Source organism: Staurois parvus, unplaced genomic scaffold (genome assembly GCF_062004578.1).
Source record: "Staurois parvus isolate SC_StPar_1 unplaced genomic scaffold, SC_StPar_1.0 ptg000070l, whole genome shotgun sequence".
NCBI classification, from domain to species: domain Eukaryota; kingdom Metazoa; phylum Chordata; class Amphibia; order Anura; family Ranidae; genus Staurois; species Staurois parvus.
The window spans coordinates 6,164,558-6,190,403 of record NW_028317866.1 but is presented as its reverse complement, the minus strand read 5'-3'; the positions used below and the strand labels follow the sequence as shown (position 1 = coordinate 6,190,403).

General features: G+C 41.7%; 1 protein-coding gene across 1 annotated transcript in view; it reads right to left on the bottom strand.

Annotated features, from left to right (window-relative positions):
* Positions 1 to 25,846, bottom strand: part of EFEMP1 (EGF-like fibulin extracellular matrix protein 1) — an 87,605-nt gene that overhangs the window by 26,514 nt on the left and 35,245 nt on the right. The window contains exons 5-7 of the mRNA XM_089669228.1: positions 14,112 to 14,234; positions 7,723 to 7,842; positions 1,257 to 1,373 (exon numbers count right to left, since the gene is read on the bottom strand). Coding sequence (XP_089525354.1) covers positions 1,257 to 1,373; positions 7,723 to 7,842; positions 14,112 to 14,234 — 360 coding nt within the window. The remainder of the gene's footprint in view (positions 1 to 1,256; positions 1,374 to 7,722; positions 7,843 to 14,111; positions 14,235 to 25,846) is intronic.

Sequence of the window (25,846 nt, the reverse complement as noted above, 5' to 3'; positions counted from 1 at the left end):
ACCTGTTAGTTTAACTTCTATATTTGATGAACACCACATAGATGAGTTCTTGCTGAAAAAATATTTTAAGCAACACACAGCATGTCAAACAAATCTGATTTCTTTTTATGAGGAGGTGAAGCAAAACCTTGGACAGAGGGATGGTGGTAGACATGATATACTTGGATTTTGAAAAAGCATTTGACACAGTTCCCCACACGGCTACTGTGTAAGGTAAAGTCTACAGGCTTGGAAAAATCCATATGAAAATGGATTGGGCAACTATATGGCAAATGAGGTTTAATGTTGATAAATGTAAGGTTATGCACTTGGGGGCTAAGAATATGCATGCATCATACATACTAGGGGGGTGTACAACTGGGGGAATCAATGGTGGAGAAGGATCTGGGGGTTCTGATAAATCATAAGCTTAATAATGACATGCAATGCCAAGCTGCAATTTCTAAAGCGAGCAAAATCCTCTCTTGTATTAAAAGAGGTATAGACTCCAGAGAGAGAGATATCATATTACTCCTGTACAAATCATTATTAAAACCTCATCTGGAATATGCAGTTCAGTTTTGAGCATCAATTCACAAAAGAACATTGGGGAACTGGAGAACGTACAGAGAAAGGCAACCAAACTGATAAGAGGCATGGAGGAGCTCAGCTATGAGGAATGACTAGAGGAACTGAATTTATTCTCTCTTGAGAAGAAGAGAGTAAGGGGGATATGATCAACATGTATAAATACATCAGTGGTTCATATAGTGAACTCGGTGTAGAGTTATTCACCCTGAGCTCATCACAGAGGACAAGGGGGCACTCTTTACATATGGAGTAAAAAAGATTTATCTCCAAATACGGAAAGGTTTCTTCACAGTAAGAGCTGTGAAAATGCAGAATAGACTTCCTCAAGAGTTGGTTCTGGCAAGCTCCGTGGATTACTTTAAAAAAGACCTGGATTATTTCTTGGATACATAGAATATAACTGGTTACTAATATTTATAGGTAAAGTTGATCCAGGGAATATCCAATTTCCTCTCAGTCGATCAGGAAGGAATTATTTCACCTGCGGGATCACATTTTATCATGCTTGGCTGGGTTTTTTGCCTTCCACTGGATCAACTATGGGTGTAGTATAATTTTTTTTTTTTTTTTTTTAATGGTTGAACTGGATGGACTTTTGTCTTTTTTCAGCCAGACTAACTATGTAAGTATGTAAAAAAGTGGAAACAACAAAAGTAGTGTGCAACAGTATATGCAGATGTTCTTACCTTCACAATTAACTCTGTCCCTGCTGAGCTCATACCCTGGATTACACTGGCAAACATATGAACCGATCATGTTGTAGCATTCTTGTGCACAAGGACTGGTACTACATTCATCAACATCTGTAAAATGACAAACACCATTCTTTACAAGTCCCAGTTTAAATAATGCATGAACAAAAATGCACCCAATACCAGACAAAGCTGTCCTTGTTCATTTCAGATACAGTTGGAGAGTGCTCAAACTTTCTTCCTGTTCCCCTGTCATCAGCACAATCTAAAGGGAGGCAGTATAGTTACAAAACAATAAAATATAAGAGGGTTTAAAGGGCCCTGCTCATAAGAAATTACAATCTATTAGGGTGGGGAGCATGGTTATAACTGTGGGATAGGTTGATGAAAGAGATAAAAGTTAATTTAGTTGGAGACATGATTCCCTGAAGTGATGCGTTTTCAGGGATTGCCTAAAGGCAGCCAGGGTAGGAGATAGCCAGACAGACTGAGGTAGAGAGTTCCAGAGGATAGGAAAAGTTCTGGAGAAGTCCTGGAGGCGAGCATGAGAGGAGGAGACAAGAGAATTTGAGATCAGGAGGTCTTGGGAGAAGCAGAGAGGACAGTTTGGGTTATATTTCGAGACAAGATTGATGATGTAGTTCGGGGCAGAGTTGTGGATGGCTTTGTATGTTGTTCTTAGTATTTTTCATTTAATTTGTTGGGCAATTGGGAGCCAGTGGAGGGATTAGCAGAGAGGGGTGGCAGACACTGAATGGTTGGTAAGGTGGATGAGTCTGGCAGCAGAATTCATGATAGACTGAATAGGGGATAGTCTATGGCGAGGTGAACCTGTGAGACGGGAATTGCAATGTCAAGAAATTAAAGTGTTACTAAACCCAGGACCCTGCATTCACTATATCTGGTCTCCCACAGTACACAGAACATGGAAGTGCAATAATTTTTTTTTATTTGAATTAATATCTTTTCTTGTCAGCAGTTAAAGCAGTCTTGTGACTTCTATCAGTATCCAGCCGAGCACATGGTAAAGCTTGTAGGAAGAGTTTTCATTTTGCTGTAGGAGGATGCAGGACTCCTGTGTGGAAAGTGCTGATTGTCCCTGTTCTGATCACATGCACTCTCCCCCTCCAAAAAAAAAAAAACCTTTCTAGCAATACACACCTTATCAGTAGATAAGAGGGAGACACTGGAAAAAGAGGAGGATCAGAGACATCAGGATCAAACAGCGTTTTTACAAAATGCAGAGGATTGACACCTTAGGTTCCAAAGTGAGTATAACAAGCATGTTTTACTGCATATACAGACTGATTTTACTGTTGTGGGTTTAGTAATGGAGACACAGACCACAGACCACTGTTGTGGGTTCTTATGGAGACACAGACCACAGTAAAAGCAATTTATTGCTGTAACATAGACAGGGGTCAGAACATATCTCATATTGTGGCCTGTGTTGCCACTGGAGGGACATCCCCTCACTTTCTGTCAAAGGGACATTCTGTATGTCAGGGTATCTCCCCAGTGAGAACAAAGACAGCAATAAATACTTTGAATATAAGAAATAACAGAAGAGAGGAGGACTTTTGTAGCACCCAAACCGTGTTTGCAATCCTTGGTTGACTGCTATGTTTAATAAAGGCCATTCTGGACACATGAGTTGGTGCTTTTGTCATTTCTTACCTCTGAAGGTTTTTATAAGGGGAACTTTCAAACCTCCTGTAATGTTAGGGAGCTACCAGCTAAACCTACAAATAAATGCTAGGACCCATCCTCACTAAACCCTTTACCCAAGAGCCCAGCACTCCTTCTTTATACTATTGCACAAATAATAAAAAAGTTGATGTATATTCTACATTTTGCCTACTCTACCCAAAACTAAAAAAAAAGTTTCATGCTGCAGTTTGGCTTTAAAGCCCAATTGAACTTTCCTTTTAAATTAGCTAAGTATGGAGAGCCAATTGGCATGGAAGATACATTTGGTGATGACAGAGCTCTAGCTGTTGCTCATAGGTGGGCGCATAGAAAGATAAAGTTTAGCTAATAAAAAAAAACTCCCTACTGCTTTAGTTACATCACTTACCTGTAATGAAATATGTCTCACGCTATGCAGGCAACTGGAAACTGGAGAACTCCTCACTGCAGGGATGCCTGTCCTCTTCCTGTCTTTGAACTTCTGGAACTGTAGTGGTTAACGGATTTGTGTCTTTAGGAAGAACAGCAGTACAGATGGTCTGACGGGGACACGCCCCCCATCCTTCCTCCTACTCCATTCTGAAAAGCTCTTTCATTGATTACACTGCTTTTACCATGATCTGTGAATGGGGGACTATATTCTATGACTCATCAGACTCTGCCCATTCACAGATCATGTTACAAGCAGTGTAATCAATAAAAGAACCTTTCTAAATGGAGTAGGAGGAAGGAGAGAGAGTATCAGGAAGGTAGTAGCTATAGTGCAGCTGAAGCCTCTGGACATACACGGCTGCAGATGTGCAGGTGTCCGTTCTTCTGTGCATATTCTCACACATTCTGCATTCACGCACGCGTGTGCACGCATTCCCCGACTGCCCGTCGTTAATGTTCGCCAATGAGCCTATTTAAACTCAGCAGTTCTGTTAGCCTGTGCCACCTGATCTGTAGCTCCCTCTGTATTCCTGTGACTGTTCCTGTATGTGTTACCTGCCCGAGGGCCCGGGGTCAGTAGGGGGCCCCATGAGATGCCCCTGGTACCTTTCATTGGCTTTTTCATAGGCTTTTTGGGTGTGGGCGAGGACATGGGGGCCCCACGATCCCCTATTGGCCGGTGGCCCCATGAGCTGTCAGTCCGCCCTGCCTGTGATTGACTTCAACTACTGTTCTGCCTGCTGGTTATGCCTTATCTGCCCATCTGTTACCAACCAGGCTTGTCTGACCCTGCATCCAGCTTTGCCAGCCTGCTCTGCTTCTAGCCTGTCTTACTGCGATGTCTGCCTACTGCCAATCTGCTCTGCTACCTGTCTGTCCTGCTGTGATGTCTTCCTGCTGCCATTCAGTCCTTCTGTGCCATACGCTGCCAGTCTACTCTGCTGTGACGTCTACCTGCTGCCAGCCTGCTCTGCCACCAGCCTGTCCATCCGTTACATCTACCTACTGCCAGCCCGCCTGCTACCAACCTGCTCTGCTATGATGTCCATCTGCAGCCAGCTGTTCCTTCTGACAGTGAAGTGCCAGCTATTCCTACACTGACTACAGGACTGACCAGGCACTTGAACCTCACCGTGCTCTTGTGGTTGCTGTTCCACCTTCGGTGGCCTTTGTGCCAGAGCTGAACGAGAGGCCTTCCTCTGCCTCACAAGTGAGGTACATGACAGAGTGTGTGCCCATCAGACCATCTGTACTGCCATTCTGCCTGAAGACCCAAAGCTGTTAACTTTTGAAGAACAAGATGTTTGGGAACAGGAAGAGGACAGGCATCCTTGCACTGAAGACTTATCCAGGATTTAGCTGCCAACACAACGGCTGTTATGTATTTCTTTTTTTTCACCTAAAGTTGATCTGATACATAAATAATCAAAAGCTACGTGGGGTCAAAATTAATTGAAAGTATATTTTATCAGAAAGATCCTACATGTACTCACATATGACAGAGAAATTCAGATCTCAGTAAAACAGGGAATTCAAATCAGAGAGAGGCACAGAAGAGCCTTTTTTTTGTTGCAAAGGTAAAAGAAGGTGTCCTGCGATGTCAGAAACTAGGTAGACCTTTTAGAAGTTTGAAATGGAACTAAACTCTAGGAAAAAAATTGCTAGGTGGTTGGAATTTTTGGCAGAAGAAAGATGCAGAGAATAGGGCTGGTGCTGTGGATGATGCAATGTCTGTGTGCATTGCACTACATAATCAATGGGCATCCAATGGCCAAAAAAGAAGTCTGGGAGATACCCAGAAGTAGCTCCAATGGAGATGGTGACTGCCAGGAACAGAGCATGGTATGGGAAGCTGATCAGTTAGCACTTATTTTGGTATGGGAAGCAGGGTATACAGTAGAATTATAGGCAAACATGTTTTTTAATTTGGATAGAGTAAGGGATGGTTATATCTCCATCAGTATTTTTTTTTCCATCTGTGTCCCATTAGGGAGATTTACCTTACTTCCTGTGCCATAACCAAAACAGGAAATGAGAGGAAATCCCTGCAAATAAGGGAATCCCTTGGGACCTTTTAAGTCACCAGAACTAGTGTCCCTATTGGAAGATTTTCCCTCTATTACTTTTCTGGGAACAACTAAAATATGGTATTTTCTTTTACTTTCACTTTCAATTATAATGGTAAACAGGGAAAACAGAGAGGTTGACACTCCATAACAGGAGCACGGACAGCAATAAAAACATAATAGGTGTTCTTTACTCTGTCCAAAACTGAAAAAAACCCTTTGACTTTAGTTTAATACTTTAAAGTTGAAGTTTAGCTTAAAAAAAAAACAGCTTTACTCACATAGTCACATCACTTACCTGTAATGTATGCAGGGCAGTCATCAGAGATTTTGGGGCCCCTTACATGGTTTTAGGCTGGCCCTACTCCCCCCCCCCCCAGGCCTGTCCACCAACATTCCTCAGGGTCTGTTTACTGGCGGTTACACTGAAACTGCCACTGGCCATTACACCGAGTCTATTAGTGCACCCTCTTTTATTTTAACAGTCTTACAGCTTAATAAGTGAAAATCAAAAGTGTATTCCAAGTCATCGGTGCTTTCAAGATTTATCAGTAAGGAATTATATTTTGGCCAAAAAATATGAAGCCTGCCACCATGACAAGGTAGACTCTTTTGAGCAACACTCTACACTAATGCCAACTGCACTACCTTTTCAAAGAGAAAGTCCAATCCAGCAAATAGACAGACCCAAATATTCAGCAAAGAGACATCACAATCCAGCAAATAGACATCCCCTATATTCAGCAAAGAGCCAGCCCCATATATTTAGCAAAGAAACAGGCCAATTCAGCAAAGAGACATCCCCACATATTCAGCAAATAGACATCCCTGTATATTCAGCAAAGAGACAGCCAAAATCCAGCAAAAAGACATCCCAATCTCACAAACAGACATTCCCATATATTTAGCAAAAAGACTGCCCAATCCAGCCAAGAGACATCCCAATCCAGCAGAGACATCCTCATATATTCAGCAGAGATGGCCCAATTTAGCAAAGAGACATCCTCATATATTCAGCAAATAGACAGCCCAATCCAGCAAAGAGACATCCCCATGTATTCAGCAAAGACACATCCCAATCCAGCAAAGAGACATCCCCTTATATTCAGTAAAGAGAAAGCCCAATTTAGCAGAGACCTCCCCATATATTCCGCAGAGACATCCCTATTGATTTAGCAAAGAGGCGGCCTAATACAACAGAGATATCCCCATATAATCAACAAAGAGACATCCCCATATATCCAGCAAAGAGATATCCCCATATATTCTGCAAGGAGACAGCCCAGTCCAGCAAACAGACATCCCATTCCAGCAAAGAGACAACCAGGTTGGTTGCTATTGGTTGCCAGGACGCCAGGCAAGGCGATCCTAGCAACCAATAATTTTGGCAGCGGTGTTCAGAGGCAGTCTGAGACTCAGAAGCCAGTAGAGTGGCAGCACCAGCGGGAGATGGGACTAGTTGTTTATCAATGTGAATCAAAAGGGGAGGTGTCAACTTGGGGCCTGGGCCCCTCGGGATGCCCGGGTCCCCTGCATCTGTATAGTCTGTCCCCTCCTGATGGCAGCCCTGGAAGTATGCCCCACATTTTGCAGACTGCTGGATTCTGTAGAGATCTTTACTGCAGGGATGCCTATTCTCCTCATGTGAATGAACTTCGGGAACTGCAGGGCTTAACAGCTTTGCATCCTCATTAAGAACAGCAGCACAGATGGTCTGACAGGGACCTCCCTCTCCTCTGTCATTGTAAAAGGTTATTTCACCAATTACAATGCATGCAACATGATAAGTGAATGGGGGAGTCTGATGAGTCACATAATTCTCTCCCCTATTCAAAGATCATGTTACAAGTAGTGTAATCAATGAAATAACATTTCTCAATGGTAAAAGGAGGGGCTAGTCCCTGTTGTACCATCTGTACTGCTGTGCTGCCTGAAGATGCAATGCTGTTAACCATTGCAGCACTAAAAGTTAATTGACAGGAAGAGGATAGACATCCATGCAGTGAAAATTTCTTCAGGATCCAGCTGCCTGCACAATTTGGGACATCCATCATTCCAGGTAAGTGATGTGAATAAGCTGTAGGGATCTTTTTTTTATCTAAACCTCTGCTTTATCACCATTCTACCTAAATAATTTGGAGCATTCTTAACATTTCAGTGGATCATTTGCTCAAGACTACTTTTAATGTCCCTGCAAATTCACAAGACTATATAATATATTTTACTTTTAGAAGATATATTTGATCACACACCTAACCACAATCATAACTTACCCACACAGCTGTAGTTGTTTGCTGCAAGCTGGAAGCCAGGGTTACATTGACAGTAGTAAGATCCCAGTGTATTGACACAAAGATGATGGCAAAATGAAGATAATGAACATTCATCAATGTCTGCATTGTGGAGAAATGAAAAATACATAAAAAGATGATTTGGTTTAGGAACATGTTAAATGAATCCAACAATACAGCCAAGCATATCACATTCTATTATTGGTCTATATATGTAAATATCTATCTATCTTCTTTAAAGTGGAATACCAAATGCCTTATTGCTCTTTTTACATATAGGATTAAAGGGAAAGTACAGTGTATTTTCAGTTAGCTATAATTTGATTATTAATGTAGCTTATTATTATTATTATTATACAGTATTTATAAAGCGCCAATAGTTCGCTCAGCGCTGTACATTACAAAGGGGGACAGAACATGTGACAGAACAATACCAATACAATGCAAAACATGAGGGGATCAAGGGCCCTGCTCTTTCGAGCTTACAATTTAGCTTATACCCTTAAATAATTGTAATGTGACTTTAATGTGACCATACACTATACATTCTGTATGTACAAGCTGCTTTTAATCTACCAATAGCTATGTTATGTAAAGGCATGTTGGATATAAATTTTAAGAATTGTAAAGAAATAGTTTTGGTAAATTTAAATGAGATTGTGCAAGGAATGTACAACCAGATTGTAGTGTGTATGGCCACCCTTATGTATTTTTTGTTATTGTGTTAAATGTAGATTTTATTGTAGATTCCCCACTAGAGGGAGCAAACACTCTTTTTACAATTACTCTGTCACTTCTTAACAACTGTTGCGATATGATATTTCAAAGGAAAAATATGCATTGTTTCAAATGAGCTAGTATTTGTGGCTACATTCTTGTTCAGTCTGCTAGTAAAATCAGTAGATTCCTCCATTCACACTAAACAGCATGGATTGATACATCTGTACTGGCGATGATTGTATTCAAGCAGCCACAGCATCTAGGGCTGCTTGAATACCTGAACAATGACTGCGTTTGATTTTTAAATCGAGTTTTGTCGCGCCAGGTGGTGACAGCAGGACCAACCACAATTCAAATTTCACCCAGTTCAGCAGAAATCAGCCAAAATTTGAGCCATCAGTGTCGGATCAAACTCTGTGGAGGCTGCTAGGCAGTTAAAACCTTTGGGCCCCCTTGCAGGTTTCTGGAGGTTTCTCATGCATGTGCTCCAGTTGGATAAAATTGAACTAAGTAGAGTGCACATTGCCTGCTAGATGGAGATGACCATCACTATTGTACATTACACTTATGTAGGTTGCACCAAATATTTTTAAAAAATTGACAGCTAATAGAAGACAAGATTTTAAGAAACAAACTGTAATGTGAACCTGATGTCTATGGTTTATGTACTTTAAGTTGTTATTGGGTACATTACATTAATATAGTATTCTCCCTATAGAATCTTTGATGAAAAGTTTTTGTTTCTTTGAGCTGATTAATTTTTTCTATCCTTTGTAAACAATTTAAGAAAGCTTTATTGTAATTTTCTTTCAAGATCAAATCAAAATTATTTTGATCTGTTATCATGGGGCCCTAAACCCAGGGCTAGATCTAACCTGTCTGATGTGAGAGTGCAGTAAAAAATGTCAGGGGGGAGGATGCGAGGTCAGTAGGGCAGTGTACAGGGGGATCAGCAGGGCAGAGAATAGGGTCAGCAGTTTGTAGGGCAGTGTACAGAGGCCATTAGTTTGTAGGACAGTGTACAGTGGGTTGTCAGGGCACTGTACAGGGGTTAGCAGGGTAAAGGACATTGGGCAGCAGGGCAGTGTGCAGTGGGTCAGGAGGGCATTGTACAGAGGGTCAGCAGGGCAGAGGATGTGAGTTCAGCAGGGGAGTGTACAAGAGTCAGTAGGGCAGAGGATAGGGGTTAGCAGAGCAGATGACAGGGGTCAGCAGGGTGGAGAACAAGGGTAATTAAGGCAGAAGACAGGGTCAGTAAGGCAGTGTACAGGGGTCAGCAGGGTAGAGGACAGTGGTCAGCAGAGAAGAGGACAGGATCACTTCTGGGAGAGCACACAGCAGATCTCCTCCTCCCCACTCAGCATACAGCTGAGATTGGATTCCCTTACAGACACAGGCCAGATCTGCACAGTGTGTAGCTGACTACTGCAGCTTCGCTGCAATTCTGATCTGGAAATTTCACAGGTCAGAACTGCAGCAAAGCAGCCAACTACACACTGTGCAGATTGAAGCTGTGTCTGTAAAGGAATCTGATCTCATCTATGTGCTGTGTAGGTGGGAAGGAGGAGATTTGTTGAGTGCCCTGTGTGTAGTGAGGGAAGTGCCAGGACAATCGCTCACAATGAAGATGACAAACTGTGCTCTCCCCCCTCCTGATGTGTCAGCATAAATCCCTACCCCTAAAAAAACACACACAGCATGCTCACCCCCCTCTGAAGAACAAATTCACCCCAAACAAAAATGCCAAATTAACCCTCCTCCCAGCACAAATATGTTTCCTCCAACACCTCCACCTAGCCCAAATACACCCCCCCCCATTCTCCCCACTTAGCACAAATCTCCCTCACCCAAAAAATCACCCCTCCTTGCACATATCCTCTTTCCCTTCCACTTATCCATTCTAGCACAAATCCAATCCCCCAAATACCCCCACCCAGCAAAAATCCCACCCAAATTCCCTCTTAGCTCAAATTCCTTCACTCCCTCCAAGCACAAATCCCCTCCCTCATCCCCCCTCTTTGCCCAATCCCCCCCCTTCCCCCACACTTATCCCGCCACAAATAGCCACTTGTCCCCTCCCTTCCATAAACCTCTCATCCCAAGCATAAATGATTGTAACCCCCATCCCCATCGTGTTTCCAGTACAATTCCATACGTGTACCTTAAGAGGGGATTTCCCTCTCACTCCCTGCTGATTCTATAGAAAAGTAAGTAGGAGGAAATCTCTCTAATGAGACCAAGATGGCAAAAACCTTCTATTCAAAATAATGAAAAAAGTTTTGGCTTTAGTTCTTCTTTATCCAACTTACTACTGTCATATTGTAAAACAATGGTGGGGTGGAGGATTGCCATCTGGAGTGCCATCTATACATCATTCCAGATATAGCCCTTAGACTGCAAGTGCCTCCATTAAAGTAGAACTAAACTTTTCTTTTTTCTATTTCTGCATAAGGTAAGGGATGGTTATAGCCCTTGTCAGAGCCGGTGTTTCAACTAGGCAAACTAGGCGGCCGCCCAAGGTGCACTGCCAACTAGGGGTGCCTGGGTGCAGCACAGGCTGGCACTCTCTCTGTGTGAGATGCCGCCACATCATGAATGATCCTTCAGGTGAGGAGAGGGGCTGCAGAGGGGAGGAAGAAAGGACCGAGGAAGATGCCGGGTGTCTGGCACCAGTGTAGCTACTGAGCTGCCGCACCTTCCAGTGTTCCTCTCAGACCCAGTCCCTTACTGCAACCTGGCTGGTGGCTGCTGATCACTGTGAAGTACCACCCCTTCTCTTCCCATGCATCAGCAGAGGCAGAGCTGCGCCTGGGGAGGAAAGTAATGTCTGTCGCTGATGTCACATGTCTGTGTGAGTGTGAACCAGCCGGACATCAATCACTTGTGCAATGTGGCATTGAGTGATGACATCATCACAATCCCACAGCCTGCTCTTCTAGTGCCTGCTGGGCTTTTTGATCTGTGTCAGTGTTGGTGATGATGTGTTGTGTTGGATCTGTCACTGTGTGGGATCGCTCAGTTCAGCTGCCTGCTTTCACAGCATTTTATCTCCCCCCATTGCCTGGGGAATTCCAGCCTGTGATCTGTCATCCTCCACTCACTGCAACTGTCACCCTGCCACTGCCAGCCACATATATAGTCCATCCAGGACACTAATATTCTCTTTAATATTGGTGCTTTGTAGCATCTTCTGGCACTTATTTTGGCAAATTTAAAAAAATGTAGCAGTTTCATATTTTGCTGATGTAATATTTTCTACTGTTTAAAATTTTTTTTTTTGGGGGGGGGGGGATCGCAAGTAGCTGGTCTTGCCTAGGGAGAAAAATAGTCTAGCACCGGCCCTGACTCTTGTCAAGTTTTTTGCCATCTGTATCCCATTAGGGAGATTAACCTTCAATTCATGTCCCATAGCCAAAAAAGGAAGTGAGAGAAAATCTTCCAATGTAAAGGAATCCCTGGATGTCACCAGGGTCACCAGAAGGAGTGTCCCCATTGGGACATTTACCCCTGTTATTGTTCTGGAGACAACCCAAAATGTTTGGTTTTTCTTTTACTTTCACTTTCAATGATAACAGTAAACAGGACAAATAGAGAGGGAGAATCTCCCTAACAGGGAAACAGACAGCAATAAAATCTGACAGGTGTTCTAATCTCTCTCCACTCTATTCAAAATGAAAAATTAAAAAAATGTTGTCTTTAGTTACACTTTAATGTCTGTTAACTGAACGGAAAGCTCCATTCACAGACACTGTGTACAGAATCAATTAAGGCAGCTCTGTACCACACAGTCGCTGTGATGACCAATCACAGTGGTCACTTATTGTAAACAGTTTAGTGTTTACATCTAGGAGCCCTCCCCTTCCTCTTACAACAGACGAAGGGGAAAAAGCAGGAAGTTATGACTGAATGACTGATTAATTCATTAGTTGAAGATCAACAGCTGCTGCTAGTAAACAGAATTTTAACCCTTTCACTTCTTCTCCTCTTCTGAAAATCTTCTGAAAATCTGTTCTCCTGTCTCTCTGCTGTGACCTGTATATTTACCCCATTCACCTCCCTTACACTGCACTTCTGACCATTAACCTCTTTACCTTCATCTTCCCATTGTATGCCAACCCATTCATTAACCCTCACCTCCTCCTCCATCTATGTATGACCTGTAACATTATAGTTAGTGCACCAATACCAAGCTCCATGTTTGAACCCCCTTAATGCCAGCATTTTTCTTCATTTCTAAAAAAAAATTTGCCAAAAAATTAAATCCCGTTAGGCTATCTACTTTCCAAAAAGGGGTAATTTCTGGGATATTCATATATTATTATTTATGACTCATAACAGAAAGTAAAGGAAACTTTTTATTTTTTAGCTGTCAATTATTTTTCTTTTCTACAGTAAAAATAAAAACCAGCAATTATTAAATTCCACTAATGAAAAGCTCTGTCTCAAAAAAAATAATATAAAAATAATTTAGTTACAATATTGCATGACCTAGTAAGTTTTCAATTAAACTCTCACAGCACTGAAAATGAAACAATGGCCTGGTATAGAAAAGGTATTACAGGCTAGTTCCTTCCTTTTGTATTTGGGTGGACCCACAGAGTGTATGGTGAGCTCAGATGGGAGACTTCAGTGATATAATATCAATAATTATATGTGTTTTTCTTGTAATATGGTTTGCAATTTCCGTTGTTGTTCATAGTTTTAAAATACACCCCTACTTCTCCTGAAGAAGCATGTATTACCTGCAAAACACATGCAACTCTGAAACAACCCTTTGGTGGAAACACCCCCATCATTGGACATTGTTACCTTCTGAGTGATATTATATACTGTAACTATGTACCTTAATTTGGGCAGATGAGGGGTTTTGTTCCCATGGGTTATATGTAAATGGGAGGTATTGGCTATACGACTTAATTTGTAATAAGCTTTTAATGAATGTGGTTTTAAAATGTAAAATTGTATTTTTTAAATTTTGATCTATGTTGTCTTGGCACCAGAGAAATCCATCTTTATTAGAATTTAAACTAGTACTGAAGTGGTTAAATAAGCCAGGAAATGTGTGAAAGGAAAAAGGGTGAGTAAAATAAAACTGAAAGTGTAAAGTCAATTTTTTTTAGTTTTGGATAGAGTGGGGGAGTTCCTGTAAACTTTTTTTTTATGCGTGTGCTCCCTCTAGGGAGATTTACCCCTTTATTTAACCTGGTGACCATTGTCCCCTGGACATAAAATGATGGAAAATTCGAAATGTTTTCAGTTTTCAAGAAAGAAGAAATGTTCAAACTTCTCCAGTTGGGACACCTGTCTCTATGACAACTCTCTAACACAGACATTGACTTTGGAGATAATTATTCTTATTTCCTGTTATGTCTTTAGGACATGAAGTGACAGGAAATCTCCCATAGCAAAAAATAGCCTGACAGGTGTTTTAACCCTTCCCTACATTTAAAACAAGCAAAAAAAACCCAGACTGTACATTTTAATCTATTAGAAATACATTTGGAAGGTTAAGCATTTGTTAAAACTTCACATTTAGCATAAATATGACCTTTTTACATGCAACCAGTACCTCTTGCATGCTCGATAATATTGTTATACAATATATTAGTTTTCTAGGAGAAAACCCAGTCAATAAATGCAGTAATACCCACCAATGCATTGTTCTCCTCGCTTCTGGTATCCTCTTGGACACAGACAAGTGAACGTTCCCCTCACATTAGTGCACACTTGATCTGGTCGGCAATTGTGTGCTCCACTGAGACACTCATCTATGTCTGAGAAACAAAAAAAAAAACAAGAACATTTTCTTTGTCCTATTTAAGCAGCGTTGTAATTTTTATCTTGTTTTTACCCAACACACAGGCTAAAAAAGTCAGACTTTTGACATTTTGATGGTGGGGATTTGCTATTTCAGCTGACACTTTATGAATTTTTAAGCTTGACATGTCAAAATGTCAGATTTTTAGAACAGAAATGTGATTTTCAAAGTAAGAGAATCCCTGGTTTGTATTAGATAGCTTTTTTTTCCTTATCTACTGTATATCTAAGAATTTCTAGGAAGTACATATACAGGACAGGATGGTATGAAACTGAGGGGGTGAACCTGGGATGTCAGGTATCACCAAAGGGTCTTCTGTAGATATAGTGGGCTTCTCAGCCTAATGTCAATAAACGAGGATGTCCATTTGATGAGCCCACTGGCATACCTATATCCATAGGGGTTAAAACATCAAGTCCTATTAGTTCTACTGTATGTCTCTTTTGTGTTGCAAGTGAGAGCTGCCATCTGGGAGTGCATGCCGCAACTCCATCTTCACTATAAGGCGCTCAGGCAGTACTGGGCACCCTCAGTTGTTGCCCCTCATGGTAAATGTTTGCCTCCCACTTGCAGCACAACTGTTAATCTTTGCTTGGTCTGTTTTAGTAAGTTGTAATTTCATTTCAGATGGTTCGCATGACTTTTACTTTTTGACTGCCTCCTCTGAAATTCAACCCTTAGCTATGCTTTTGACTTAACTTTTTCCTGTATTTTTCCATGAGCAAAAACTAGGAATATCTAAGCTCCTTAGAACAACAAGCAGTGTTCTGCTGATCCTGTGAACTCATCACTGAACCGTCAAAGAATGATGATCTTGGTGACGTACCTATCCTTGCCTTTGTCATTACACCAATAACAACATCAAAAGTTCCGACTTACCATAGTGATTAAAACATCAAATTCTATTACAAATTACTATCTAGGATTACTAAGAAGTACATTTACAGACACATGCTCCTTTTTAAAGTGTATGTGTGGGCAAAATAATAAAAATGATGCAGTAGATCATTTCAATACCAGCACAGTTTCCCATGCTTTATGCCCTTAAAGACCATTTAAATACAGAATCATAATACCTGGTGATGTGCCAGAGATGTACTCAGCTGATATGTCCCTTTGTGAGCTGACAACACCCAGCTTTTTTGGGGACTAAGTGATGTCAGTCTTGCCCATTTGTCTTTTGCTAAACTATGTAAATCCACCCGCTTTACCTTCCCCACAACATAGACATTAATCATTCTGTAAATGAGAACTAGGAGGTTATCACCCGAAGATAATGCATAAGCATGCACAAGACACAGGACAACTCTCAAATTATGACATGATCAACAAGCAATTTTTGCACTAATCACAAAGATATAACAAAACACTTTTAATGTGATCTGTACACAACTTGTAGTGCCGCTCCAAGCCAGGAAACGTATCTCCCCACTGGCCATCCAGTGATAGTAGCAGGCACCAATGCACCATTCAGATGTGTTAACACAGTACCGAAAAAAGGAAGAGACGCCCCTCCCCAACCCCGTATTTCATCAGTAGAAGGATGTGGCCTTATTCAACTAAAGCTCCAACCATGCTCTTTGATGCGTTTCACCCCACCCACTGGGACTTGGTCTTGGAGCTCTGTGGCCAAGCACCAGTGGGAAGGGTGAAACACATCAGGGAGCATGGCTGGAGCATCGTTGGCTGAGGCCACATCCACCTACTACTGAAGCACCGGGTCGGAGAGCGGTGTCTCTTCCTTTTTTCAAATCAATTTGAATGGTCTATTTGACAGAGAAAAGGGTAGCAAATAAAATATATTTATTGTTAAGGGTTACATGTCCTGATCATTTTCCCTGAGAAAACAATGCAGCAGTTGATAGAGTGCACATGTAGGCAGATATGGGTGGCAATGAGGCTGCAGGACATCAGCAGTGCTGATATGCAACAAAGGATGATAAAAAGGTATAATTTTATTAAAATATAAAACAAAAAAAAATGTATGTATAAAATAATACAGTGTACCTCAAAATATTGAGTTTTGGGTTTTCTATTTTGATCTGTGATTACTGTAGTTATAGCTTTAACTGATGTAGCTCCCCTGCCCTGGGTTGGCTAATTTTAGTGTGATGGCTGAGCTGCAATCTGTTTGATAGGATTTGCAGGTTCTCCCTAAATCTGATGGCTGGTTACTTCTGCCTGTTGGGAGAGTAAAGTTCCTCTTTAACATGTGTGGCAGCAATGTGCCCTGCATTGAAAGCTTCATGCCCTGCATTGAAATATAACATATTCTTGTTTAAATCAGCACATACCAATGCATGGCATTGGTGTAAACTGGGACATTGGGATCAAGGCAATCTACGTAATCCGTGCATTGAGCAATGCAGGTCAACACTGCCCAACATAAGGGGTGCGATTGGGCAATGAAGCAGTCTAAAAGCAGGTAAAAGGTTACATAAAAACACCTGTGAAGAAATAAGACACATCTCAAAGTGATCTCTGTAACACTGGAATACATGCTGCAGTTGCCCAGCTACACAATCCATGTGAAACTCCTCCACTGGTATCACTGAAGCCACTATGTATGTTACCAACCTTAGTTTGACAGTTATTGCATAGCATGCAGAGCAGATTGCACACTAAGGTCTATCTACAGTTGTGACCAAAATTATTCAACCCCCAATGCTGTAAAGGGGTTTAGGGACTATAGTGTACATTTGGAATTGTATTCAGAATCAAATCCTACAAGGACGTTGTAACTACCCAAATGCAACTAAAATGACATCAATTGTTTATGTAATACAGTAGTAAATGGTTCTTATGTGGTTTCTTCATTGCCACAATTATTCAACCCCTTAAAGACTACCACTCTGAAGAACAGAGGTTCATACAGGTGCTTTCCATCAGGTATTGAAAACACCTGTGGATGTCACCGAGCAGCAATCAAGCATAATAAGCACCAATTAGGCAGCTTTAAAATGACTGTGATACTCAGCTCCTTCTAGACATTTACTGGTGTGGTTACAAACATGGTGAAGGCAAGAGAATGGTCCAGGAAGACAAGAGAAGAGGTGATTTCTCTTCACAGGAAGGGCAATGGCTATAAGAAGATTGCAAAGATGTTAAACATACCAAGAGACACCTTAGGAAGCATCATTCGCAAATTCAAGGCAAAGGGCACTGTTGAAACGCTACCTGGTCGTGGCAGAAAGAAGATGCTGACTTCGACTGCTGTGCGCTACCTGAAGCGTAGAGTGGAGAGAAGTCCCCGTGTGACTGCTGAGGAACTGAGAAAAGATTTGTCAGATGTGGGTACAGAAGTTTCAGCCCAGACAATAAGACGCACACTGCGTAATGAAGGCCTCCGTGCCAGAACTCCCAGGCGTACCCCCTTGCTGTCTCCAAAGAATAAGAAGAGTCGACTGCAGTATGCCAAAAGCCATGTGGACAAACCACAAAAGTTGTGGGATAGTGTTCTGTGGACTGATGAAACAAAATTAGAACTGTTTGGGCCCATGGATCAACGCTATGTTTGGAGGAGGAAGAACAAGGCCTATGATGAAAAGAACACCTTGCCTACTGTGAAGCATGGTGGAGGGTCAATCATGCTTTGGGGCTGTTTTGCTTCTGCAGGTACAGGGAAGCTTCAGCGTGTGCAAGGTACCATGAATTCTCTTCAGTACCAGGAGATATTGGATGGAAACGTGATGCAGTCCGTCACACACCTGAGGCTTGGGAGACGTTGGACCTTTCAACAGGACAATGATCCCAAGCATACCTCCAAGTCCACTAGAGCATGGTTGCAGAGGAAAGGCTGGAACATTTTGGAGTGGCCATCGCAGTCACCAGACTTAAATCCGATTGAGAACCTCTGGTGGGACTTAAAGAAAGCAGTTGCAGTGCGCAAGCCTAAGAATGTGACTGAACTGGAGGCCTTTGCCCATGAAGAATGGGCGAAGATACCCGTAGATCGCTGCAAGACACTTGTGTCAAGCTATGCTTCACGTTTAAAAGCTGTTATAACTGTAAAAGGATGCTGTACTAAGTACTAAGATTGAATGTCACTTGGGGGTTGAATAAAACTGATAATGCTGTGAGCACAGAAAAGACATTTGTGGTTATTTCATTATAACTGTTATGTTATATTTGTCTGACCTACAAGTGCCTCTTTAATGTAAATGTAAGCAAGATGACTGAATGATCAAAAGCAATGTCAAACTGGCCAAAACACTCAATTTCAGTGGGGGTTGAATAATTTTGGTCACAACTGTATGCAACTTCCCATTAGCTTTCCAAAGGATAGAGAATATTGTGCAGGGGAATATGGAAGGAATGCCTCATTCCCACATAAACATCATAGTTACGCTCTGATCTGTAATCCACACCATGGTTCTTCACTCTCCCCCCTCACATGCCCAGTACTGTGCCAAAATAACACCATAAAGGGGGACACTCCAGGAAAGAAAATGAAAATTAATAGAGAAAAGTGTGAAAGATGATTTCTTGTCATTGTCTTCCTTAGGATACATCATGAGACCAATATCACCCTTCACTGAGAAATGTAACCATCCTGCACTGATTACATAGTACATATCCAATGAAACATATTAACAAAAGACAAGAGCTTATCTCAATCCAATTCTATGATTAACAGTATATAGTTGTATTCCGATTTTTGTTCTAAATAAAATAAAGCCACAATAAAAAGCTTATCAGCAGATGGCCCATTCAAAGTAACGGCATTCCTTGTTTCAGAATAAAATAATATAATCACATGCACAGTCTTGTAACCCTGGAATGTAAATAGATTGCAATTTTGCAAAACAAGCCTGGGAGAGTAGAACTTCTGTCAAGAGTGAACATTTCTGGTGCTCTGAATACCGAGAATGCCTAGTCAAGGATTTTCATCTTCTGAGTCACTGCTAGGTGAGATTTTGGCCTCTAGTCACTAAAAAGCACCAAGGGAGCCATTATGAGTGCTGAGGTTATCACATCACATCTTATACTGGCAAATTAAATAAGAAATGATTTGCTAAAATAAGTGAGAACATCAGTTTTCATAAATGTGCCCTAGAATACCTTAATTACTGTCTAATTCTTTGGCACTAGTTTTTTTTTTAAAGCAGTAGCCAAACTTCATTGAAAAAAAAAGCTTGAGCAGAAATTTCTTCATAGACATAAAGGCAAAAATACAGAAGATGCGTCTGAACAATTACGCTCTTCCAATTCTAATTTGGGACACCTCCACAATAAATAAATAAGATCCTTGTGGTCCCTTTGGCAGTGACCACACAGGGGATCTTACCTTGAGGCATCACCAGCAAGGCTCCCATCATCCATCCACTACACATCTGCATCAGAGGCTGGTCAGTAGCTCTGAGGAAAAGGATTCGTCCCCGAAACGCGTCAGTATTTGACCGCACTGACAGTTGGAACACCTTGCTTGCCGTTGTGGCCATCGTCATTATGCAAATGATTTTTAGATACATGCTTTGTCTGTGAGTATGTTTTTATTTTTCACTCCTTTCAATAAACCTTGGATAATGCACTAGGTGTGTGCGCCACCTGTCTATTCTCTATCTAGGACACAGAAGGAAGTTCAGTCTTCCCTCCTCTATCCAATACGTAAAAAAAAATGTTTTGTCTAGAGATACTGTTTTTAAAAAAAGCTAAACTCACAAAAGAATACTAAGGGGTCCATTTACAGTATAAAGCAGAGGTATGTCTACAATTATACTGCTGCATTAAAAAAGAACACAGCATATACTGTATATAAAGTAGAATAAAAAATGAATGAGGGAAAGAAAAACAAGAGGAGAGCCCAAGCAAGAGAACTTCCAAAATCATGTGACCACCCTTTCCTCTAATCATAGAGTTCTCTCTGTTGTTTTAAGCAGAGGGAACTCCATGTGACACCACACCCTGCATTTTATGAATGAGTCCACAGTGTGATATATAGAGGATAGCAATATTTGCTTTTTGATATACAGTAAACTTCCCTTCATTGTGCAGTGCACTGTATAACAGGATTGCTTTTTTAAAAATAATAAATGCAATTATGCAGTCTTTAAAAATCATTAAAGCTAAACTCCAGGAATGTGACAAAAACAACCATTGCAGTGGGACCCCATGCACTGCAAGGGTTAAATGATGTTCAGGCTAGGGGCTAGGGTGGGGGTTTGCAACCAATAGATCATGGACAGGTGACTGGTAGATGTGGTTTGAGCTTGTTGACCAGTCATTCCAGGGCATCAAACAGAGTGCAATGCAAAGGAACTACTTCTAAAGTTTGAGTTGTAGTAGGGAGCAATAGCAACATAATCCATTGCCTCCTCTGTAGTGCTGGCTCCTGTCCCAAGTGGAGTGATATCACCTGCACTCCACCTCTTATCCCGGCTGGTGGTCTCCAGAGTGGTGCCAGCAGCAGGAAAGATGAGATCTTCAAGTCAGTGTGAAGCAATACACTGGGCGTGATAGTATAGATCTGCTTTGACACTGTAGTGATGTGGTTTACCCACACTGCAGGGGCAGTGCAGTATACCTGCAGCTGTCCTGTGTGTTTGCTGCACTTAGCCATAGACGTCTATTATATTTTGTGGGTTTGTTGCACTTTCTGAAAGCGTACCAAAACTCCTGAATGCAGGAGTTTTGGTGCACTTTCAGAAACTGTATCACACCTGCAGGATATAATAGTAGTTTATGTCAAAGTGCAGCTAACCTGCAGGAGATCTGTAGGTACTTTGCACTGCACCTGTTGTGTGGGTTAACTGCAGCACATCAGTGTGCACCCTCAGTGCAGGTAAACCGCAGCACAGTATCAAAGCAACCTTATAGAGAGCTCAGAACAGTAAGGGTTCATTTACATTTACAGTTTGGGGAGGGGGGTAAAACCCCATATGTAAGATGTGTATTTACCACCCTGGCCCCAACCGCTCCCCCTTTAGCTGCAGTGGCCAGGGGTGTACACATGTCACAGCCACAGTAGGAGTTATACCCTTCCCTGGTAGTAAGGATGATGATTATCATCACCACCACCTAAAATAAATGTTTTTCCCAGTTTAAATCAAAATCCTCCAGTTCTGGACTGTTTGTAATGTAACATGCTTATCCATATCTGGAAGTACCAGGTTTTCCTGCTATGGTTTCCAGGGTCCCTAATGTAGGTGAACCCGCTATTGTACTGTAAGCAGGAGTATCTATAAATTAATTCTGAATGGCTGCTCTCAGCCGATACCAATTTGTAGTTTGTGGTTTGTTTGGCTTCCCGTAAGCCCAGTCAGGCTGTTAGTTATCCCTTCTATCAATAGGTGGCACTCTCTTTTCCCAGTCCATCACTGGGAGTTTGTGTTAGTGGTGCATTATAAGAAAGGGTACAAATGTTTGGGCTGGCTGATGCAAGCTTATCCTGCCAGGCTCTGGCCTAGAGAGGGTGCATGTGAAGGAGCTGCTGCTTCTGTAGGTCTGCCTGCCTGAATGGACCTAAATGTGATGAGCCTGACATTGAGGCATTGGCGTTCACTGGAGGCAGGATGGAGTCCCATGGAGGTTGATTGACTCTCCTGCAGTAGATTAGGAATAGGACAGCTTTTACGCTGGAACCTCATGTGTGGGAACTGGGTGACCCCCCCCCGGAAAAAAAAAGGATGCTGTTGCTACTGAAGATGTTTGCTAAAGAGTTCTGAAACAGGAGTATCGATCTCAACTTAAAGGCTCTTTGCCTGTGTTGTACCAAATTAAGTGATGGAGTTCTGCTAAATTCCTGAACAACTGACTTCTAGCCCTCTCTCCCATGGATTGTGAGTAATAAATCCCTTTTTTGTGTTTCACCTAAAAGTGCCCAGTGCCCATCTTTCTTTATTTCTCACTATGCCTAAGTGATCTACGCATGAGGTAAATGTCAGTCCACCCTGTCTCTGGGAGTGCCACCATGCTCCCATGGGGCAGGGGGTGCTATATACCTATTATGGGCAAAGTACAAGCTACAGCAGGGTTTCTCAACCAAGGTTCCATTGAACGCTAGGGTTCCTCCAGAGGTTGCTAGGAGTTCCTTGAGCCATGAGCAATATCTACCTTTTAGATAAGTTCTCACTGAACACCATTGATCTTTTTAGTTGTCAGTAAGGGGGTAATTCTTCCCAATTACTGCAAGTGTAAGGTGCATTCTTTCTGGTGAACAACACACTAATGTACCATGATTCGTAGATATATTCATTTTTAGCAGGGGTTTCCCTAATTCCGGAAAGTTAGAGTTCCTCTCTATTGAAAAGGTTGACAAAGGCTGAGCTACAGGCAGGGACGGACTGACAACTCATGGGGCCCCTGGGCAATAGAGGATCATGGGGCCCCTGTGTCCTTGCCCAAGCTCAAAAAAGCCTATGAAAAAGGTACCAGGGGCATCTCATGGGGTCCCCTACTGACCCAGGGCCTTTGGGCAGTGCCCGAGTTTCCAAATGGTCAGTCCACCCCTGGCTACAGGTTTAGTTTAAGGGCTACTCTAACTTAAACCTGTCACTCCCACTTTTCATCCATTACACATCTGCATCAGAGGCTGGTCATTAGCTCTGAGGAAAGGGATTTGTCCCCGAAACGCGTCAACCATTTGATCGCATTGACAGTGAGGACACCTTGTCTGCCGTTGTGGCCATCGTCATTTTTCTATGCTTTTTAGATACATGCTTCGTTTGTGAGTATGTTTTATTATTTTTTACTCTTTACAATAAACCTTGGATAATGCACTAGGTGTGTGCACCACCTGTTTTCTCTTTATCCAGTGGCTGATTTCCTCGTCTGAGGAGGGCTGCACCCCTGAAGCATTTCCTTTGGTTTTCACTGTCCTGATACCCTAGGCTTCCCTTTTGGCTGTGCATAACCTGAGGTGCTGGAGAGTACATACGGCATACTAGGGCCAATTTATACAGGATCCAATTAACCTAACAGCATATCTTTGGAGTGTGAGAGGAAACCGGAGTACCCGGAGGAAACCCACGCGAGCACAGGGAGAACATGCAAACTCCAGGCAGGTGGTGCTGTGGCTGGGATTTGAAGCAACGACCCTAGTACTGCCAGGCAGAAGTGCTAACCATTTAGCCACTGTGCTGCCCCAACCATTTAGCCACTTATAACACAAAATTGAACACTCAAAGTGATTCAGAAGCGCAAGATTATAAGTGGGTAAAGTGTGAACATAAAAAACAACATAAGTGAAAAATAATGTCCAAAGAAAGTCCAAAAACTATTCTTATCCACCAGCTGATTCTTCAATTTCTTCAAAATAAATCACCAAGTGTAAAATTAAACCAGTGTCCCCCCTTTTGGGCATACACTTGCCAAATGGTGTTCCCCCCCACTCTTATGGTTGGCAAAAAACACTCAATGGATATCTCTCGGTGGGATAAAGAATCAATTAGTATCGATCTGCTTCCTCTCCTCCAATCTCCAAAATCACCTTTTCCCAAAATAACTGGCAATAATTTCATATAATGATGGATTCCTAATATGGAGGCACTTAGGATAGCATAGAGGAATACCTCCTTCTCCTGAATACTCCGCATTCAGGTATAGTGATCATGTAAGACAAAGCAAGAAAAGCCCCAATGGTGCAGTACAAAAAACAGCTCCTAAAATCTGCTACAAATACACAGCCACTTACAAAATAAACATAAGTAAAAAGCCCAAAGATGTTGCACTAAGTATGCACACTGATGAGAACCAAGACAGTGCTCTCACCACCACCGAATTCCCAGTCATTGACGCTCCTGTTCTGGGTGCGTCACTTCCGGTCGCTGCACAGCCTCGCCCTTATATACCTACATTATTTTTATTTAGCCTGTGTCTTCAGGACAGTGTTCAAAGACGTGTTCGAAAACAAAAACACAGAAGAGAGAAGCTACAGAAGTCAGGCATCCCTATTTACAGTACATTTGTCTTTGGTAGAATATCCCACGTGACCTTGGCCAGCCAACGTAGGCAATCTTTGAAAATCATGATATCCCGGGATGCTTACATGTTTTTTACAATCAATGGTTGATTTAATAAAGGCAAATAGACTTCACTTTTCAAGTTGCATTTTGGTAGATAATTTTTCCCTTGGCTTAGTGAATGAGGTGAAGCTCTGTTAATTTTCATCATCCAATCATGTGAAAGCAAAAATACTGTTTTTTTTATTTTTCTTGCAAACGTGAACTTTCCCCACATTCACAAAGCTCTGGAGAAAATTAACTTAAAAAGAACAAATTCTCTTGCAAAGTGGACTGCCTATAAGCCTTATTTGTCTTTATGTTTGCAAGAAAATTTAAAGTAAACAAAAGATGGTGTGAACTGTCGGGACTCTTGATGACAACCCACAAATGAAATAATAAAAAAGGGAACATGGAAAAGCTGCACACCTGCTTTATATTGATTGAATAAATTAGTAGAGCCTATGTGGGAAATTGACAGAGTGCTACTTCTAATTAACAAAAGGGACTCCTTTGTTAATTAGGAGTAATCAGTTCTCTGTTCTGGTGTGTCTGTAGCAGGCAGGACAGAGAGCAGGAGAGGAAGGTTGTTAACCCTGGAGGCTCTACTTGTGTAGTGTAATTACTACACAAGCAGAGAGAGGGATGTGTGCTGACAGTTCAGATCCTGTAAGACAAGGTTACAAATAGCGAGAATTTCTATATGGATAACTGCTGTATTCCCTCTGTTAATTAGGGGCAGATGCACTCTAGTTTCTCTTTCACTCTGAAATAGAAACTGGTACGGATGGTGCAGATAGACCCAAAACAGGTCTATCTACTTGGTTAATATGGCGCACGGTTATTATAATGTCATAGACTACTTAATTTCCAAATGTTTTTAAAAATTTCACTTAGCCCCTTATATAATTATTTAATAACTATTTATTTAACCATTTGACGCCCAGCTTATGGCCACATGGCGTCCGCAAAAATGCATTACCTTTCCGAGAGGCCGCCATATGGTGTCCTCCCGCACATGTGCAGTTCGCGTGCTTGCAGAGCAATCTGTCACCGGCCGTGTACCTCGGACACGGCCGATGACAGATCTGAGAACCGGCCCCGTTGCCGGTACCATGTGACCTGCTGTGACCAATCATAGCAGGTCACATGACAGTTGTATACAATGGATGGCTTCATTCATGCCATCCATTGTATACTAGTGTCTAGCTGTGAATGGTCACAGCTAATCACATGCCCATGTCATGTGATTAGCTGTGGCCAAATCACAGCTGAGCACAAAAAAAAAAAAACCCTGAATGAATCAATGTCATTCAGGTAAATGCTTGCTTATAGCAAAGTAATTCTTTGCTATAAGCAAATTGTGTAAAAAAAAAAATACTGATCACTTCCCCAAAGTAGTACAATGTTACTATGGTAACATTGTACTACTTTGGACATAGTGAAATATGAAAAAAAAAGAAAAAAAATATCTTAAAAAAAAGAAAAAACATTAAATAAAAAATTAAAAATAAATTTTTTAAAAAAAATATATATTTTTTTTTCACACTGTCAGCAGTCAGTGTCCCTGATCACCGCCATGCCAGTTATATGATGACGCTGTACTGCACTGGTGACAGTATGTAAAAAA